At 52.5% G+C, this 19,572-nt stretch overlaps 1 protein-coding gene and 1 long non-coding RNA gene across 4 annotated transcripts; both read right to left on the bottom strand.

The window, feature by feature from the left end:
* Window positions 1-9,035: 9,035 nt before the first annotated feature.
* Window positions 9,036-10,562, bottom strand: LOC135329693 (uncharacterized). The gene is made up of 4 exons (XR_010391272.1): window positions 10,431-10,562; window positions 10,024-10,338; window positions 9,588-9,659; window positions 9,036-9,085 (listed from the first exon to the last, which is right to left on the bottom strand). It is a non-coding gene; the product is annotated as an uncharacterized LOC135329693 (long non-coding RNA).
* A 1,401-nt stretch (window positions 10,563-11,963) lies between these two features.
* LOC135323859 (uncharacterized) lies at window positions 11,964-17,330 on the bottom strand. 3 transcript variants are annotated; one of them, XM_064498848.1, is made up of 10 exons: window positions 16,863-17,330; window positions 15,774-15,845; window positions 15,643-15,681; window positions 15,383-15,442; window positions 14,169-14,240; window positions 13,653-13,724; window positions 13,449-13,547; window positions 12,850-12,927; window positions 12,363-12,510; window positions 11,964-12,166 (listed from the first exon to the last, which is right to left on the bottom strand). In XM_064498848.1, exons 1-10 carry the CDS (start codon window positions 16,978-16,980, stop codon window positions 11,977-11,979), a joined length of 948 nt encoding a protein of 315 aa, XP_064354918.1. In that variant the 5' UTR covers window positions 16,981-17,330; the 3' UTR covers window positions 11,964-11,976. The 3 variants fall into 3 exon arrangements, with proteins under 3 accessions (XP_064354918.1, XP_064354927.1, XP_064354934.1); XM_064498857.1 differs by lacking the exon at window positions 15,383-15,442; XM_064498864.1 differs by lacking the exon at window positions 12,363-12,510 and having other exon boundaries at window positions 11,974-12,166.
* Between the last annotated feature and the right edge of the window lie 2,242 nt (window positions 17,331-19,572).

The following is a 19,572-nucleotide window of genomic DNA, read 5'->3' on the forward strand; positions in this document are numbered from 1 at the left end:
CTCAAGTCTAACAAAGCCCACAGCAAAGTACCTCGGAGCTGAAGAGCAGCCTTGGACTCTGCAAAGAAGGAGGCAACAAGCTCTGAGAAGAAAAAAACACTGTGCCAGCGCCTGCACGTCCAGGCTTTCTTCCAAAGCCACCTCCTTGCCTTTGGAAACTTCGGTCCTGCAGGAAGAGAAGCATTTGCACCTCGGGCATATAAAACTCGTGTCCAGGAGGACAATGCACGTCAGAGCCTGGGAACCGACAGAACCCCTCTGCGTGCTAGTTACGGCCAGGCTTGCACAACGGAGCCCTTCACGCTCCCGTGACGTCATTGTAGGAGTCGGGGGACACACAAGCCGAAACATGAGTAAAGACAGAAATGCCGTTTGCAGAAAGCTGCCTCCCTGCCTGTGCACGTTCTTCTGGGCCACCGACTCTTTCCTCGCAGACCTTTCCTGCCTCCCCTGCACCCAAGCTTTTGCAATTCGGAAATCAATCAATGGAAATGGAATCCATGGACTTGGAACAGAAGAGCTCGTGCTTAAGACACAGGGTCAGTGCTTCTGCTGGGAAACCCAGCGGGAGGCGGCTGGGCACACTCAGCTCTGCTGCTCCACCACAGCCCACGAATCCCAAACCTACCAGAAGACAGGAAAGATGGAGGAAACTCCCTGCCCTTCCCTTCTCTTTCCTGCCCTTCCCAAAGGTGATGTTGCCCTCATCACCAGGGCCGCCAACACTCACCCCTCTCTCAGAGAGACACGTCCAGGCCAATACCTTCTTGCCAAGACTACAAGCCACCACTTGACTAAACCACGACTGTCCCAGCTCTTCAAAGCACACACTGCTATGGAAAATTATGCTCGCCAGCCACCATAACAGAGTCCGACCCTAGGTTCCCGCTGAGAAGTTTGGAGCCAAATCAAAGCAAATTCAATAAAATGTAATGATGCACGGGCAGGAATTACAGGTTGAGCTGGCTGCCTCCCAAGAGGCACCCCGAACAAAGAAATCCCTGGGCAATTATACCTTCACAATCTAAGATCCCCACACCCCATGCAAAGCTTCAGACCAATCATCCTATTTGGCTCTGGGGGCTTCCTGTTCTTCACTGGGTCCCACTGCTGTCTCTAGGCAGCCTGGTTTTCCTTATCTTTACGGTGGCGGCTTCTGCTGATGGCCTTACCTTCCTCGTAAGCTTCCTTATCTTTCCACCTTGAACCGGTCCTGGGGCCCTTTCTTACTGGACTAGCTGAAAGTTCCTCACATTATCTGAGTGTGGCCTAAGGCTTCAGCAAATTTAGCTACTCATGCTAAGCAAGGTTTGCATAAGTTGTGCTAAGTGGTTACCTCTAGATGGTTCCAGTTCAATATTCTTTAACAGTCCTCCCTTTGTTTCTATTAAGCATCCCTGCTAATACTTTAGACAGAGTTCTCAAAGGCTTTCAAGGCATGCTATCACTTTCCATAATCTTATGTATAATATGATCGTAAGTAATAGGCATAACACGGTTAAACTTAACACAACTACTACTGGGCGCAACACGTGAGTATGAATCCCTGTTGCAGTTGGTGACCATCCCAGAAGAGTTTCCCACCCATGATGTTCCCTGTCCTGCTTCACCCTTTCCAAGATGTCCTGTATCTCTTCCGTATCATGATGAGCGGTGATTAGAGCTTTTTGTCCATTGTTTCAGATGCGTTCTAGCAGTTGACGCAGCTCATCATGTTGCAGTAGTTTCTCCACCAATGTAAGATTCATTCCGATGGGGGTAGGCAGTCAGTCTTGACTCAATGTGTAATTAGACTGTAATAATGGATAAGACATACCAGGAGCTGAACAACTAGAGTCGCATCGCATAATCTTGGTAAAGTTACCAGCACAAATATTTGAGCGATTACTTGTATTTACAGCAATGTCCTCTACGAATATAAGACTACAAAGGGTTCTCATACACACACAGCCTTTCCGAATATATACAAGTACAGTTTAACTTTAACAGCAAAATTGGAACATAGTAGGACAGTATATGGCCGTTCCCATTTAGGTTTTAACTTGGATTTTCCTAAAAATACTTTAACTAAAACTTCAGCCCCAGGCTGTATACCAGGCACTTGTATTTCAGGTGGTGTGGATTGATAGCACTGAGCATATTTTTTAAGCTTTTCAAACCTTTTTTGCATACTTAGAACACACTGGCTTTGTCATTCATCTCCGTCTAACAGGCTGCTCTTAGCTGGAATCGAAGTCCCTCGTATAGCTAAAGGTCTCCCAAAGAGAATTTCGGCTGGTGGTAGTCCTACGGGTTGTTGTGGAGCATTTTGTATGTCCCACAGAGCTAAGTTTAGGGCTTCTGGCCATTTTAGGCCAGTGTGTGGGCATACCTTTGTGATTTTATCTTCTAATGTCCTGTTCATTCTTTTGACCTGTTCTTAAAGACTGTGGGTGGTAGGGAGAAGGTGGGTTTCTCTCTGTTCCTAGGGATTTATATAACTGATTGACTATGTCTGCCATAAAATGAGCGCCCTGTCTGAATGAATGGCTTCTGGAACACCATACCTGCATATGATTTCTTTCAGTAAGGCTTTTACTACCCCTCCTGTGTCAGCCTTTCTTGTTGGGAAAGCTTCTACCCAGCCTGATAACTGATCTACTATCACTAACAAGTGTTTGTACCTGTCGGTGGAGGGCATATGCACATAATCTATTGGTAGCCTTTGAAAAGGGAAGCAGGCCCACAGTCTTCCCCCTAACTCTGAGCTTGGTTTGTTGCTCGAGAACTTTTGGCAGGCTGGGCAGCTATTGGTTCTTCTTTTTGCAGCCACATAAATTCCTGCACTGGCCCATGCTTTCTGTACTTGCTTAGCTACCGCCTCTGCTCCCCCATGAGCTTTCTCGTGATACCACCTAGCTATAGGAATTACATATTTTTTGGTAGAATTGGTTTTCCTCCAATTGTCCATATTCCATCATCATTTTGTTCTGCTTCCCTCTCTTCCCATTGTTTTTTCTTCTCTTCCACAGAGCAGGCCTTTTCATACATGGTTCTGGGGTCTATTCAATTTGGCCATTCACTTTGGTTCATCATTGGAACTGCCACCATACGTCCTCTCAGAGGTTGTCGGGCTGCAGCCTTCGCAGCGGCGTCCGCTAAAGCATTTCCTTTACTGATTTCTCTAGTGTCTCTAGTATGGGCTGGGCAGTGTATTACGGCAATTTCTTTGGGCCTTTGGACTGCTTCCAGACAATAACATATTTCTTCTCCACTAGCTGTTTTCTTTCCTGATGATGTAAAAAATCCTCGTTTTTTTCCATAACATCCCAGTTGCCTGACATACCCCAAAAGGCATAGCGAGAGTTGGTGAAGATGTTAACTCACTTTCCTTTTCCTAGGAGCGCTGCACGTGTCAAGGCTACTAGTTCTGCTCCTTGCGCACTCCTTCATGTGGGAAGCGGTTCGGCCTCTGTTCCTCATTCCTCGCTGACTACAACATGCCCAGTTTGTCATTGTCCATGCAGGTAGCAGGATGAGCTGTCTACAGATAGAACTAGGTCTGGGTTTGGCAAAGGAACATCAGTTAAATCACTTCTCGGCTTACTGGAAGTGTGCATTACCTGCTCACGTTGGTGATGTTTTTCTCCATCATCAGGCAGAGCTATTAGGGTTGCTGGATTCAAGGCATTGCATCTTCTTAGGACTACATTATCTGCCATGAGGAGGATCAGTTCGCATCTGTGTGCCCGTTGTGGCCATAATGCCTGGGTGGTATATTGTTTTAGTAGCATCTCCACTTTGTGCCGCACATAAGCTGTGACAGGGTGCCCCAGAATGAGAGGGCAGCTTCTCTCAACTATTGCTGCTGCTGCCGCCACCGATTTGATGCAGGCTGGTGCCCCTGCTGCAACCGAATCTAGCTGAGCAGAATATGCTACTGGTCTCTGGGGGGGTCCTAATTTTTGCCTCATTACTCTGCTGGCAATCCCCTTACATTCATGTACCTATAAATTGAAGGACTTTGTATAATCTGGGAGCCCGAGAGCAGGCACGGATGCCAAAGCTCCTTTCATAGTTCTAAAAGCTTGCTCTCCTTCGGGGCCCCACGCAATGGGTTCTGCTTCTTCCTTTCCAGCAGCCTCTGTCAGGGGTTTTGCTAATTCTCCCAACCCAGGAATCCATGGTCTGCAACATCCCACAGCTCCAAAAGATCCTCCTAACTGTTTCTGTGTTACTGCACGGGGCAGTTTTATGACAGCATCTACTCTCTCTGGATCTACTAGTCGTTGCCCTTCTCTGAGAATGAACCCCAAGTATTTTGCCTCTTTTTGACACGGCTGGACTTTAAACGGAGCTGCCCAGGGACCTTTTTCTGTTGAAGTAGGACACAGATATGCAGAGTCTATTCTACAGGTATCTTCATCCTTACTTGCTCTCAGTAAATCGTCTACATATTGCCTGAGAGTTGACCCACCCGGGAATTCTACATCTTTTAAATCATTCCTTAATATTTGTGAGGAAATGGTGGGAGACCCAGTGAACCCTTGTGGGAGGTGCGTCCACGTCCGTTGTTGCCCTTTCCATGGAAAGGCGAACAAGGGTTGACTACTTTCCTCAAGCGGGTTCCTAACTACTCCTGATAGATCCTAGCTACTCATGCTAAGCAAGTTTTATATAAGTTGGGCTAAGCAGCTACCTGTAGACAGTTTCAGTTCAATATTCTTTGACAGCCTTGTGAATCGTAACCTTCTTCAGAACGTCCCTACACAACACCCCCGACAGAGGAGGCCTTTTACCTTCTCTGGTACCTGTTGCCTGCAGTAATAAATCCTGCCAAAGGCATTTTGAGTGATACTAATACCGCGCTTGACCTAGAGCTGTTGGGGCTGCTTTCAGCCCTTTCACATCGCTCTTTGCATTGCACCTTGTCAGGGTACAGTGGTTTCAGAGCATCAGAGTGGCAACTCAGCACCTGCTCAGCATGCGCACAGCACTTCACAGCACTTCTGTCAGGCCGTTTGCACCATCGGATCTGCTTCTCCACTTCTGGCCTCTAAATTATTGGCCAGTCCCTGCCTGGGCAGCCTCTGTCATGTCTGAAGGCCACTGGGTGCTCTCCCTTTGGATACGTCCACACGAGCGTTTCAGCGGAGATCAGGAGCGAGCTGCTGAAGGGAGTCTTCCCACGCTCCCTACCTGCTGAGCTTTGCTCCATCCTGTGCAGAGCTCCCACAGCCCCTTGGCTGGAGCTGAAGGGGAAGGTGGGCTGCAGGCCGGTGCCTCCTGGGTCCTGACTGCTGCCGGGTGCTCAGTGCTGAGACCAGAGGAGAGCTAGCCCCAAATGACGCCCCCTCCAAAGGCATACGGGCTAGTCACTGGGTTTGCAGCACCCACTGCCCCACTCAGCAGATCCTCTGCTGTTCTGTGGTGCTAGTTGCTGCTGTAGGTGTGGCCCAGCGCAAATAGGTCCTTTGGAAGCAAGCAGTGGTTTTAAGCTGGACTTTAAACTTGTTGCTGCAACCTGAGAAAGCCTTGTGGGGCTGGCCTGGGAGGTTGGGGGCAGTGGCGCAGGGGCCGTTGCCCTGCAGCGCCCATCCAGGGAGCCAGGGGAGCTCTCCTTAAAAGGCTGAGCTGGGTGTGCTGGAGGAGCCCACGTCCTGCACAGCTCTGCCCATTACAGCTTGAGGCTTGCTTTTGCTCCTCGGTTTATGGCAGGGCAATAGTGCAGCTCTGAAGTCTGAAAAGCACGGGCATTGGGATGTGCGAGGCGTTGCAAGTGGCCCTTCCTCTGGCCACACTCTCTCGGTGGCCTCGCGCTAGGAGTTCCTGTGTTAAAGCCTCTGCTTTAGAAGTGGTGGCATCGGGGGCGTTTCCCAGCCAGCTGCTGAGGAGGTGGGATTTTCCCCGCCTCTCCAGGAGCCTGTGGCAGGATTAGGCTTTGGCTTATGTGTTTCTGGAGGCCTCCTGCAGTGTCCTAACCCTGAGCTCCTTCCTCCCCTTGCCTCTCCTTGTGCTGAGGAGCCACCACAACCACCTCTGCCTGCCAGCTCACACCCAGCGCAGGAAGGATTCCCTTGGTTTGGGCGGCTTGTGCTTTGAGACCCAGTGCCTGAACATCTTCCTGTGAGCAGTGCTGCTCTCGGAAGTGGTGGTCCTAGTCCTTAACTGGCTGAGCCTCGTGAGGGGAGACTGACGGGTCATACCAAGAAAATCCAGAAAAGATGTATCTATCGATCCTTTAAAATGATAATTGCGAATCATAATCCAGCCTGGCAGGATTTACAGGTGCTTTTAAATACTTTGCTTGCCCCTGAGGAGAAGAGAATGGTATTGGACAAAGCTCGAGGGGAAAATGAAACTGCTGCTTGAATGCCTGTCCCTTAGTGCAGCGTGCAGAGCAAATCCTGCAGCACTTGATGAACATGCAGGGAAGAGGGAGGAGCTGGTTCTTCTGATCCCAGAGGCAAAGGGTTGCTGGGCCACCTGAGAAACATGCTCAAATCTCACCGCTTGCCTTTCCTGTCCTATGCCCTTCCCTCACCAGGATTCTCAGGGCCACGTGAGCTTCCCCAGGGACACTGCAGGTGCTGGGGCTGCACCTTCCTCCCATGGCCTTCCTCTCTTTCCCAACCAGCCCCCTCTCACTTTCCTCCACTTGGAGACGTTCAGCTTCTGTGCACAGAAGACCACTGTGCTAACACCCAGCAGCCTCTGGTCTCACTTTAGCACTCCTCTAACTCACTCATAACTCAGAGCTGCACGGCCGTCCTTCGCAGCGCCTCCTTCCCCTCTCGATCCCCAAATCCACCAGGATTCAGCGGGGCACTCCCAGTGAGTTCACTTGCACTCCAAGGCTCCTCCACGCTCCCCCATTCGGATGAATGAATCCTTAAGGACAGCCCGAGCTGGGAAACTACAGTGATGAGGGGACCGAGGGCAGCCCTTGATGCAGGGCAACTCTCTGACAGCCCCTCTCCCTCATCCAACCCTGCCGTAAGCGCTGTGCATTACACCCAGACACAAAGGACCAAACAGCCAAGGACTCGCACCATTCTAGCCCAACAGGTTTTTTATTCTCTTCGGAATGGGCACAGGTTTTTTATTCTGTTCGGGATAGGCACCGGAAGTCGCCTGGAGCTGCTGTTGAGATTTTCATTTCCTATAGTAAACTCATCCTTTTTTCTTTTGCTTTCTAGCTTTGCTCTTCCTTCCTCCATACTGGGCTCTTGTCTGTCAGAGGCAGCGGCAGGATTAGCTGGTACCGCTTCTCTGCAGCAACGAGAATGGCTTTCAGGAAAAGAGTACTCACTGCCAGGAAGGAAGAGTCCACCTAAGAAAGCTAACAGCAGACGTCTCAACAGAGTCCTCTCAACAGCTCACCAGGCACTCCACCATACTATCCCTACACATGCTTCGTTGCTAAGAGCGGCCATGTACTAAAGAACATCGGAAAAGAACAACTCACTGTTTTCTCTTCCTCAGCAGGGAAATGACTTTACAGGTCAGCAGTACCCCAAGCAGCAACGAATCCGAGACTGCTGCAGTGAAGACCAAACACTGCTTTCGTCGGCCTTTATGAGCTGCAGCCTCGGCATCTTTGTCACCACCAAGACCTGGAGGAAAGGAGACAATCCCATACATCCCTGGGTTCTGCACGACTGATAATCTCACTGTGTGGTTGGGATTCCCAGGCAATTTTACATGCCGTGTTGTTACTATCACTGATTCTGGCCTCTTGGCAGCGGCGGACAAGAAAGTTCACTGAAACGTCTCATGGGCAAGAACCCACTGGCCGGTGAAAGTCTGAACCAGCACCACCCCTAACTGTGCTGGCGGCACTCCCCAGCCCAGCAGGCAGAACGGGCTCCTCTGCGTCTGCCTGCGGCCAAGGAGACACCTGAACCTGGCTCTCTCCCTTTGCTTTTTCTCTCACACAGGCACCACCTCCCCTTCCTCTGCCCTCTGCTCTTCCAAACACAACTCGCATGCTCCACATTTCCAGGACTCCTCTCTCACTTAGGCATCCCTGCAAGACTGCTCAGTACCTTGGTGTGTTGGAAAAAAGGCGTATTTCCTGCCGTGGGGAGCTTCTCCAGGCTGTGACACGCTTGGAAGCACTATGAAGAATCAGAGAGAGGGAAAGCCTCAGCACTGCTCAGGCACACAGCATGCAGAAGGACAGACAAGCTTCCCTCCTGCCTGACCCCTGAATCAGGGCATCGCTTTGGGCCTCCTTTCACAGCAGGGATCCCACTCGGTGCACCTTTTGTGCCTAGGGCCTCTAGGGACTCCCTGCAAGTTCTGAGATGCAGACACAGCAGGAGATCGAGTTGATTAAGAGTCATGTTTGCTAACATGTGCTCAGTGGGGTTAAAACCGCCTCAGTCACCACACGGCAAAGCTCCAAAATCCCTGGGAGCTGCGGGGTGTGGGAAGTGAGGCTATCTCACAGGATCCACAAAGGTTTATTTAATTAGCATGTCAGAGATGTGCATATCATCTCCACACACCAGAGACAAAAGTCATCTTCAGAAAGCCGCTCCCGCCTTGTTGTAGAACACTTCCAATGCCCTAGTACTTTCCGTAGGCTTCTTCAGATTGGAATGGCAGCGAATGAGCGTGGGCTCGTGAGCCTCTAATTACACCAAGGCACTTGTCTCGCCCTTCCACTCCTGGGCATTTTGCAAACGCTTACCGGGCGCCTGCACAGGCACCATCTGCGTACCAATGGAAGCATGCAGGGAGCTGCTTGGGGAAAGGACACCCTGGACTTCACACAAGCTCTAAACTCAACCCCAACAAGCCTGCTGCCTTTGCTGCAGGCACTGGAAGAAGCACAAGGTTGCAGCAGCTAGCAAACACCACTTGGCCACACAAAGCACCCTGGGACACATCTCTGAAGCCCTCCCAAATCCCTCTTGGCTCTTTTGCCTCTAGGAGCACCAGCCAAGGACTTAAGCTACATGGCCCATGAATCAAATAGTGAAAAATCCTGCTCATTCCTGGAAGGGAATCAGTCCTGACCACTTACCCCTGGCATGCCCCTGAGGCATAACAGTGGCATCCGGATGAGAAGCTGGGAGGCCACTGCCTACAGGAACACCTGTAAGCAAACACAGACAAGTTTTCATTACAGGTTGCCACACTCTTCTGCAGAAGTGAATTGCAGTGACTGGAAGGGCAATGGGGGGACACACGCAGGTTGAGAGTCTCCCAGCTGCAGGAGGGCCAGGGAGACTTGCTGCCTGGGACCTGGCACCTCTCCAAATCCTCTGTCAACACACTATCCAACACCCCGCAAGCACCCCAGGACAAACACACAGCCCCTTGGTGCTTTCTTCTGGGGAGGTCTCTAACATACACCAAGGAAGCCAGAACTCTACGAACAGGCAACCTTCAGGACTGGAGGACAACAAGGATCATTTACATTCCTCATGCACAGAAGCCCACTGGCCAGTGCAAGACTGAACCAGCGCTACCCCTAACTGTTTCTCTAGCCTGCCAGCAGGGCACGGCTGTTGCGGACCTTGGCATTGTCCAGAGGGCACAACAAAGTGAGAAAAGAAATGCTTATTTTTTCAACCGAGTATCTGCTGACTGCTCACCTCCATGATGTCTCGGAGTCTCCAGGCCAGGCTCCAGAGCAGAAGAGGGATCTCCACTCCCTACGGCCACAGCTTCAACCAAACACACATGGGAACAGTTCCCGTTATCTATATGTTGCCATATACTTCTGCAGATTTTTATGGGTACAAACTGAAGCCTGCACAGAGCTGCTGGGGGAAAGGATGCCCTGGAGTTCACGCAAGCTGTAACTCCACCCCAACAAGCCTGTGGCCTTTGCAGTAGGCACTGCGAGCAGCACAAAGCCTTCCCAAGGAAAAGCACACCGCGGCAGATAGCTGAAGGCCACCCAAGTCCCACTCTACTATTGGGAGTGTCTGAGCAGCAGCCAAGGACTTACTCAGGTCTGTGCCATATGAAGAACATTTTCAAAGGTAAAAGCTTATTCTGTGAAGTGAATAAAGCTTGACTACTTACCCCGGGGATCCTCCTGAGGCATGAGAACTGGATACCGCTGAAAAGTTTGGTAACCATCGCCTATAGGCAGAGCACAAACCGAACGCATTGGTGACAAGGTTTCCTTACAAGCTGGTACAGATTGCTCCACGCAGCAGTTGCACTGAATGGAAGGGGGGCCAGGCAGTGACATGGGACCTATTAGCAGGTCGAGAGTCTCAGAGCTGTGGAGGGGCAGGCGTCACCTTTTGCCTGGCACTTGGCAGCTCTCAAAGTAAAGGAACGCTCACAACTTACCCCTGGCACCCCTGCGAGGTTCAACAACTCTTGGACCACCTGAAGAGGAAGCATGATGTACAATTGCACATGAACTACATACTACAAAGGACATTCTTATTCTTGCAGGTAAGGAAAAGGTGACTACGTACCCCTGGGAAGACCCCGAGCCTCAGCAACGGGATCCAGGCGAGAACCGGGATAACCATTAACCACAGCCTCGTCTGTAACCAAACACGCGTGGGAACAGTTCTCGGTACGTATTTCCACACTCTTCTGATTCGAATGGTGGTGAACGACAGGGAACATATAATTTCACCACGCTTCCACTCATGCGCATCTTGCAAACACTTAGCGGGTGCCTGCAGTGCCACCATATGGGCATAAATCTAAGCAGGCATGGAGCTGCTGGGGGAAGGGATGCCCTGGAGTTCACACAAGCTCTGGGGCTCAACCCCACCGTGCCCCCTGGCTTTGCAGCAGGCACTGGAAGCAGCACAGCATCAGAGCAGCTCGCCAACAGCACTCCGCGCACCAAAGCTCCCAGCGCAGATCTCGGAAGCCTTCCCAGCTTCCCCTCTGCTCTTTTGTGTGTCTAAGAATTGGCCCAGGACTTATTCAGTCCAACGTCACATGAACAAAATACCAAAAAGCAAAGGCTCCTTCCATAAAGTGAATTGATCTTGACCACTTACCCCTGGCATCCTCCTGATGCTCAAAAAGCAGATTCAACTGAGAAGCTGGAAGACCACTGCCTACAGGAAGAGCTGGTTCTTCTGATCCCAGAGGCAAAGGGTTGCTGGGCCACCTGAGAAACATGCTCAAATCTCACCGCTTGCCTTTCCTGTCCTACGCCCTTCCCTCACCAGGTTTCTCAGGGCCACGTGAGCTTCCCCAGGGACACTGCAGGTGCTGGGGCTGCACCTTGCCGTGGCCTTCCTATGGGATCCTACGAGGGCCTTTACTCCTTGCCCTCTCCTGCAAGCTGGCAGTAGGGGTGACAAATGTTTTTTGAGGCGGCAACTGTTTGCCTGTGGTCCTCTGGAAATCTAGGAGTCCACTTTTGCCCCCTTAACAGAGAGCACAGAGGAGCCTGGGCTTTCCTCCAAATACAGCTGTATTCCCTTTTCTGCCTTACCGCCAATATTCACGGCTTCAGTGTTTGGGAGCAGAGCAATGCCATTTCTTTTGGTTACCTTTTGTGCCATTTCTAAGGCCAGTATTGTTCTTCCTATCACAGTCCTTTTTACTCTCTTGCCCGAACAGCCCCCTCTCACTTTGCTCTACTTGAAGACGGTCAGCTTCTGCGCACAGAAGACCATTGCACTAACCCCCAGCAGCCTCTCATCTCACTTTAGCACTCCTCTAACCCATTGCTCAGAGCTGCATGGCCATCCTTCGCAGCGCCACCTTCCCCTCTCGGTCCCCAAATCCACCAGGATTCAGCGGGGCACTCCCAGTGAGTTCACTTGCACTCCAAGGCTCCTCCATGCTCCCCCATTCGGATGAATGAATCCTTAAGGACAGCCCGAGCTGGGAAACTACAGTGATGAGGGGACCGAGGGCAGCCCTTGATGCAGGGCAACTCTCTGACAGCCCCTCTCCCTCATCCAACCCTGCTGTAAGTGCTGTGCATTACACCCAGACACAAAGGACCAAACAGCCAAGGACTCGCACCATTCTAGCCCAACAGGTTTTTTATTCTCTTCGGAATGGGCACAGGTTTTTTATTCTGTTCGGGATAGGCACCGGAAGTCGCCTGGAGCTGCTGTTGAGATTTTCATTTTCTACGGCAAGTTCATCCTTTTCTGTTCTGCTCCCTGGTTTTGCTCTGCCTTCCTCTGTACTTGACTCCTCTCTGTTGGAGGCAGCGGCAGGATTAGCTTCCCTGCAACAACGAGAATGGCTTTCAGGAAAAGAGTACTCACTGCCAGGAAGGAAGAGTCCACCTAAGAAAGCTAACAGCAGACGTCTCAACAGAGTCCTCTCAACAGCTCACCAGGCACTCCACCATACTATCACTACACATGCTTCGCTGCTAAGAGCAGCCATGTACTAAAGAATGTCGGAAAAGAACAACTCACTGTTTTCTCTTCCTCAGCCGGAAAGTAACTACACATGTCAGTACTACGGCAAACAGTATGGAGCCCGAGACTGCAGTGCTCAGGACCAAACGCTGCTTTCGTCGGCCTTTATGAGCTGCAGCCTCGGCATCTTTGTCACCAGCAAGGCCTGCAGGAAAGGAGACAATCCCATACATGCCTGGGTTCTGCAGGACTGATAATCTCACTGGGTGGCTGGGATTTCCAGGCAATTTTACATGCCGTGGTGTTGCTATCGCTGATTCTGGTCTCTTGGCAGCGGCGGACAAGAAAGCTCATTGACACTTCTCAGGGGCAAGAGCCCACTGGCCAGTGAAAGCCTGAACCAGCGCTACCCCTACCTGTGCCCCTGGGCTTCAGGGAGGGCATGTGTGCTGGGCACCTTGCATTCCCCAGGAGGGCAATAAAAGAGGGAAAAGGAGAAAATACTAATAGAAAAATCAAAAGGAAAGGAAGACAGATTACTTACCCCTGCGATCTCCCTGAGGCTCAAGCAGAGGCTTCAGCCCCTGAGAAGCTGCAGAAGCTTCACTGACTTGAGGGACATCTGTAATTACACACGGAGGAGAAGACGGTAAAATACCTGGGGCAATGCACCTGTTCGTAAAGGAACTCTAGTGCACTGAAAGGGATGTTGCTATGCCCTGGGTAGGCCTAGAGTTGCACAGTGGCCGAGGGGCCTACCTGACCTTTGGCTAGGGACACGGCGGCTCTCACAGTAAACCAATAGTCACACCTCACCTCCGGGATTCCCCAGAGACTAATTGCAAGCATCTCCACAGACCAGAGACAAAAGTCATCTTCAGAAAGCCGCTCCTGCCTTGCTTTAGAACACCTCCCATACTCTAGTACCTCAACATTAACAAACGCAGTGAAGAACACGCTTGTAGAAGAGACCCTCGACAAGCTCTGCGGCTTGCCAATGCCTGCAAGGTGTGACGCGGTGTGTCACTGCGGCGAGGCTCTGATCAATCCCTTTCTCCTGCGTAAGGCACAGCTCATCCATAGCTGTTTCCAAAACCTCAAGTTTACAATGATTACCCTTAACACAGAGTGAAATCTACCCACCAGCTGCTCTCTGCAACTCCTTCAAGATTTCCTGCAGGAGTTTAGAATACTTCTCAGAGGACTTTCCTCTCTGGGCCTTATACTTCCTCTGCCGAGGACCTAAACAGAAAGTATTAAGTTAAACTGCACACGAACAAGATACGCACAAGTAAATGCTCCTTCTTTCAAATAACCCAAAAGAGTAGGCAAATAGTCACGACTCACCTGTACGATTCCCCAGAGATTCTACATGGGCATCCAGATGAGAAGCTGCATAGCCATCTCCTGCGGCCACATCTGTAACCAAAGAGATGAGCAGAGCTCTCATTACCTATTTCTGTATGCTGCTTCGGATTTGAATGGTAGCGAATGAGCATGGAACGTCTCATTACAGCAAGGCACTCGTCTTGCCCTTCCGCTCCTGAGTCTTTGGCAAACACTCATCGGGTGCCTGCACAGGTACCACGTGCCTACAAATGCAAGCATGCTGGGAAAGGATGCCCTGGAGTTCACCTGAGCCCTAAGCTCAACCCCAGCAAGCCTGCTGGCTTTGCTGTAGGCACTGGAAAAGCACAAGGCTGGAGGAGCCAGGCAAAGCGCAGATCTCTGAAGCCCTCCCAAAGCCCACTCTGCTCTTTTGCAGGCATGAGCCTCGGCCAAGGACTGAAGCTACACGGCCCGTGAATACAACTCCGAAACCAAAGGCTCCTCCCAGGAAGTGAATACATCTCCACCACTTACTCCTGGCATGCCCCTGAGGCTCAGAAGTGGGATCCAGCTGGGAACCTAGAAGGCCACCGCCTGCAGGAACACCTGTAAGCAAACACAGACAAGACAAGTTTTCATTACGTCGTGCAACATGCTTCCGCGGAAGTGACGTGCCGGGAATGGGGGACACACATGTAGTCTGAGAGTCTTCCAGCCACAATAGGGCCAGGGGTACTTGTTGGCTGGGACCTGGCGCCTCCCCAAAATCCTCCGTTGAGGCGCAACCCAGCAGCCCCCAAGCACCCCCACGACAAACACACAGCCCCACGGTGCTTTCTTCCGAGGAGGTCTCTAACGTACACCAAGGTGTTAAAGAATAGTGAATTGAAACTGTCTAGAGATAGCTGCTTAGCACAACTTATATAAAACTTGCTTAGCATGAGTAGCTAAATTTGCTGAAGCCTTAGGCCACACTTGGATAAAGTAATGAACCTTTACCTAGTTTAGTAAAAAACAGTGCCTCAGAGCTCGTTCAGGCTGGGAAGATAAGGAAGCCACACACAGTCTGCGTTCCTGTGTCACCCACTCCGAAAGGGAAGACGTCAAAACATTGAAAAATAAGACCTTGGGAGACAACCGCAAGACCCAACAAAGGTACAACCGTCATCAGAGACCGCAAAAAACAAAGGTAAGGAGAAAAACAGCTTACCTAGGAACAACGATGAGATCCAATGAGGAGCAGGAGACCCCAGACCTAAAAATTACTATTGGTCTAACTACTGTGTGAGGGGTGGGAAATTTAAGTTGAAAAACCTATAATTGCCCAGGATTTGTTTTTGTTAGGGTCCCTCTTTGGAGGCACCCAGCTCGAGCTGTAATTACGGCACGCACGTGATTAAAATTTAATTATTTAATTTGCTTTGATTTTGATTGGCTCTGAACTTTACCTGCGGGAACCTAGGGTCGAGCCCTGTTATGGTGGCCAACAAGCCTAACTTCCATAACAAAGGAAACCAGAACTCTACGAACAGGCAACCTTCAGGACTGGAGGACAACAAGGATCGTTTACATTGCTCACGCACAGGAGCCCACTGGCCGGTGGAGGACTGAACCAGCACTACCCCTAGTTGTTCTGCTGCCCTTTGGTCAGCACATGTGTGCTGCAGACCTTGGCTTCCTCCGGACTGCACTACAGAGGCGGAAAAGACATACTTCTCTCTTCAACTGAGTATCTGCTGACTACTCACCTCCAGGTTCAAATCCAGGGTCCAGAGAAGAAGAGAAATCTCCATCACCCACGGCCACATCTGTACCCAAACACATGAGAATGGCTCCCATTACATTCTTCTTCCCGTTACAACTTCTTCACAAAGCAATGGTAGCGAATGGAAGGGGGGCCACGATGGGACATATATGTAGGTCGGGAGTCTCAAAGCTGTGGAGGGCAGAGATGACCTTCTGCCCAGCACCTGGCAGCTCTCAAAGGAAAGAAATGCTCACAACTTACCCCTGGGGACCCCTCGCGGCTCTAAAGCACGTGGACGACCTGGAGAAGAAGGATGAAGTACAAGTTCACAGGAACAAAATAGTACAAAGAAAGTTCTTATTCTTTCTGGGACGTAAAAACTGACTACGTACCCCTGGGAAGACCCAGAGGCTCAACAAGACGATGCAGCTGAGCGGCTGGATAATCATCAAATACAGCCACATCTGTAACCAAACACAGATGGGAGGAGTTCTCATGATGTATTTCCATAGATGACTTCTGATTTGAAGGGTGGTGAGTGGTGGGGAACATATAATCACACCGTACTTCCGCTCATGGGCACCTTGCAAACGCTTAGCGGGTGTCTGCAGTGGCACCCTATGGGCATAAATCTAAGCAGGCACGGAGCTGCTGGGGGAAAGGGTGCCCTGGAGTTCACACAAGCTCTAGGCTCAACCCCACCGTGCCCCCTGGCTTTGCAGCAGGCACTGGAAGCAGCACAGGCTCAGGGGGACTCAGCAACAGTGCTTTGCAAGCCAAAGCACCCAGCACAGATCTCGGAAGCCTTCCCCAGGTCACACATGTGGGTCGAGAGCCTCACAAGTGCAGAGGAGCCGGGGGGAACCTGTCGGCTGGGATCTGGCAGCTCTCCAAATCCTGCATCCAGGCGCCATACGACAGCCCCCAAGCACCCCCAGGACAAACACGCGGGCCCTCGGCACCTCCTTCCAGGGAGCTCTCTAACGCACAGCACTCTGCAAAGGGGGAACCCTCAGCACCGCAGGACACGAAGGATCGTTTACACTGCGCGGGCACAAGAGCTCCCCGGCCAGCGAAAGGCCAAAGCGGCGCCAGGAAAGGCATGCTTCTGGTCTTGCCAGGGAGGGGACGGTCCCCTGAGGACTCACCTCCAGCATCTTCCCAAGCCTTCGGTCCCGCATCCGGCCAAGCACCGGCATCGCCATCGCCGCCGGGCACCGCTGCAACCCCCCGCGGGGACGACAGCTCCCGTCACCCAGCGCCAGGTGCTGCTCCAGGCACAGCTCTCGCCCCCGGCGCCCCCCAGCGCACCCCCCTCCCCGCGGCCCCACGAGCCTCGCCGAGCCGCTCCCGGCCCCCGCCGCCGCCTCCCGCCGCCCCCGGCCGCCCCGGCCGCTCGCCGGCCGGCCCCGCGGCCCCCAGGCTGCCGCGCCGCGCCGTGCGGGGGCGGCGCTGCCTCCGTCGCCGCCCGCCCGCCCTACCTGGGCCCGGCGCTGCCCGCGGAGCAGCCCGGCTGTCCCGGGCACGCAGGGCCGCCAGGAGGCCGAGCAGCAGCAGCAGGCGACGCCCGGGGCCGGACGCCCCCCGCGCTCGCACCATGCTGCCCGTCGCCAGCAGCCGCCCCCCGCCGGCGCCCTCGAGCAACGCGCGCGCGGAGCGGCGTCTGCGGGGCGCGGCGCGGCACAACGCACCGCAGCGGAAAGCACCGCACCGCAGCGGAAAGCACCGCACCGCACTGCACCGCACTGCACTGCACCGCAGCGGAAAGCACCGCACCGCAGCGCAAAGCAGCGCACTGCCCCGCAGCACAACGCAACACCGCGCAGCACAACGCAGCACAATGCACCGCGGGGCCCCTCTGTGAGCTCAGGGGCGCCCTCCGCGCGCCTCCGCGGCGGCCCGCGCTCCCTCCGCGCGCCGGCGCCGGCGCCGCCCTGTGCGGGCAGCCCGGGCATGCTGGCGGCCGGGGGTGCTGCTGCCGCCCTCGAGGAGCCCCTCGGGGGCAGCCCGGCTCTCTGCCCACACGCTCGCGCCCCTGCGCTCGCCTCGCTGCTCGGCAGCTCCGCGCCAGCGCCTGCTCCGGCCTCGCTCGCTGCTCTCCTTCCCGCCCCCGCTGCCGCCGCTCTGCTCCAGCGCCAGCGCTAGCGCCAGCTGTGCACTTCCGGAGCTGGCCCAGGGGCAGCTGCTGACAGGCGGGGGGGCTCCAGTGCCAAGCCTGTGCCCCAGCTCTCCTCCCCCGTCCAGCTGGGATTCCGCCTCCCGCTTCCTTGCTGGCACCACTGCCTCTGTCCCCTTTGCTTTGGGACCAACATTTCAGGCCTCCTTGGGCCTTGGGACATCCTAGAACTGCTAAAGCCCTAAAGAAACGTTACATCAAAATGGTTTATTTCTAGCTGTGTGTTGCCAGTTTGGCAAAAGAGCTCATGTATCCCTAACTGACCTGTCCTCCATGTAATGCAAAAAATCCCGCCCACTGGTCAAAAAGCCCCATGCCCGGGTGAAGACCCCTGCCCTGAGCATGCGTAGTGGTAAAATGGTGTGTAAGGAGTATTATAATTGTCTGTAAATTACTACCCAATCAGTGTAAAAAGAGGAAACTCTGAACCTGGAGGATGAGAAAAAATGGCCAGAAATATCACTCTGTATTTCTTTAGGTATACCATAGGTATGCATCAGTTGCTCCAAGCCTTGTACAGTGGCGGACTGATTTGCATGAGAGGTGGGATATGTATACATAAGAGTCGTGTAGGTGTTTACGGTGGTTAGAATACACTTTCTTCCCTGTGAAGGGGGCAGTGGGCCTACATAATCTATTTTCCAGGTTGTAAATGGTTGTTTAGCTTGTTTAAAGTGACCATATGTACTAGTTAGAGGTACTTTTACTTCCATCAAACAGGTGGAACAATTAGCATGCGCAGTCTTATGCCAGTGTAGCACCAGCATGGGGTGGCCTCGTGACAAGTCCCAAGCTTGAGCGGTGACAGGGCCCCGATGCCCTGACTGTTCGTGCGCTTGTCGGGCCTGTTTTAACTCTGAGGGGGTTGCCATCTGGTCAACCGCTGTATTATATTGCGTTTCAAGAGTCTCTTGCTTTTGATGGGCATCAACATGTCGTACTGAAATAATTTTTGTCTGCACAATACTCCATTTTTTTCCCACAAGGAGCTTCCCCAAAGTTCCCTATTAGGTATTTTCCATTGTGCAGCAGCCCATGCTGGCAGCCAAGCCTGCAGGGCTTTGTACACCACCCAACTATCTGTGTAGAGATAGCGTGCATCTCCTTCATCTAAAGCTGTAGCTGCGGCTTTTAGTTCAGCCCATTGACTGGAGTATCCTGTGTCGGAGGCCAAACCGATAGTGTCTGTGGCAGGGTTGTATGCCACAGAAGGCCATGTGCGTTCTCCTGCCCAAGCATACACTGCACTGCCATCGGAAAACCCAGCCCACTCCTGCTGTTCAGGAGACAACATCTCAAAGGGAGGAGCTTCTTGTACCGGTGACACTTCTGCCGGGGGGGCAGGAAGGGGTAGACCCTCCAGTTCAGATAGTAATGGCATGTGCTCAAACTGTACTTCTCCCAGGAAAGTGGCATGTGGGGTGCTTAACTCCTCCTTTCCCCCTTTCAGTCGAGCCTGCAAATAGTGTTTCCACTTCCATTGCGTTGCAGCTTCGGCTACTCCAACACGGGCTCTAACAGTGTCATCATTTTCCCACGCTTGAACTGGGATGGGTGTATGCACAGTAACGTGACTGCGTCCAGTAATTTGTTCTGTGTCCTGCAGGACCCATACCACTGCCAGGAGTTGTTTTTCTAAGGGGGTGTAATTTGCTGTAGCTCCTTGCAATGAGCAGGACCAGAACCCTATGGGCTCATGCCGTGCATGAGCACATTGCTGCCATGACCCCCCAGATACTGTATCTTCCATAATCGCAACTTGTAATTCAAAGGGTTGTCCTTCATAGGGTGTGAATAACTCAGTGTTGAACTGCCACTTCCTTGCACAAATTGAAAGCCCACTGGTGCTCTTTGGTCCACTGCCACTGACTGCTTTTCTTTGTTAAACGCTGCAAGGGCCGCATCGAGTATGCTGAATGAGGTATAAAAGTTGGCCAAAATCCTAGGAGACCTAGGAAAGCTTGCAGCTGTTTTACAGGCGTAGGGACAGGGTATTGCTGGACAGTATTAGGCAC

This window comes from Dromaius novaehollandiae, chromosome 1, assembly GCF_036370855.1.
Source record: "Dromaius novaehollandiae isolate bDroNov1 chromosome 1, bDroNov1.hap1, whole genome shotgun sequence".
Classification (NCBI taxonomy): domain Eukaryota; kingdom Metazoa; phylum Chordata; class Aves; order Casuariiformes; family Dromaiidae; genus Dromaius; species Dromaius novaehollandiae.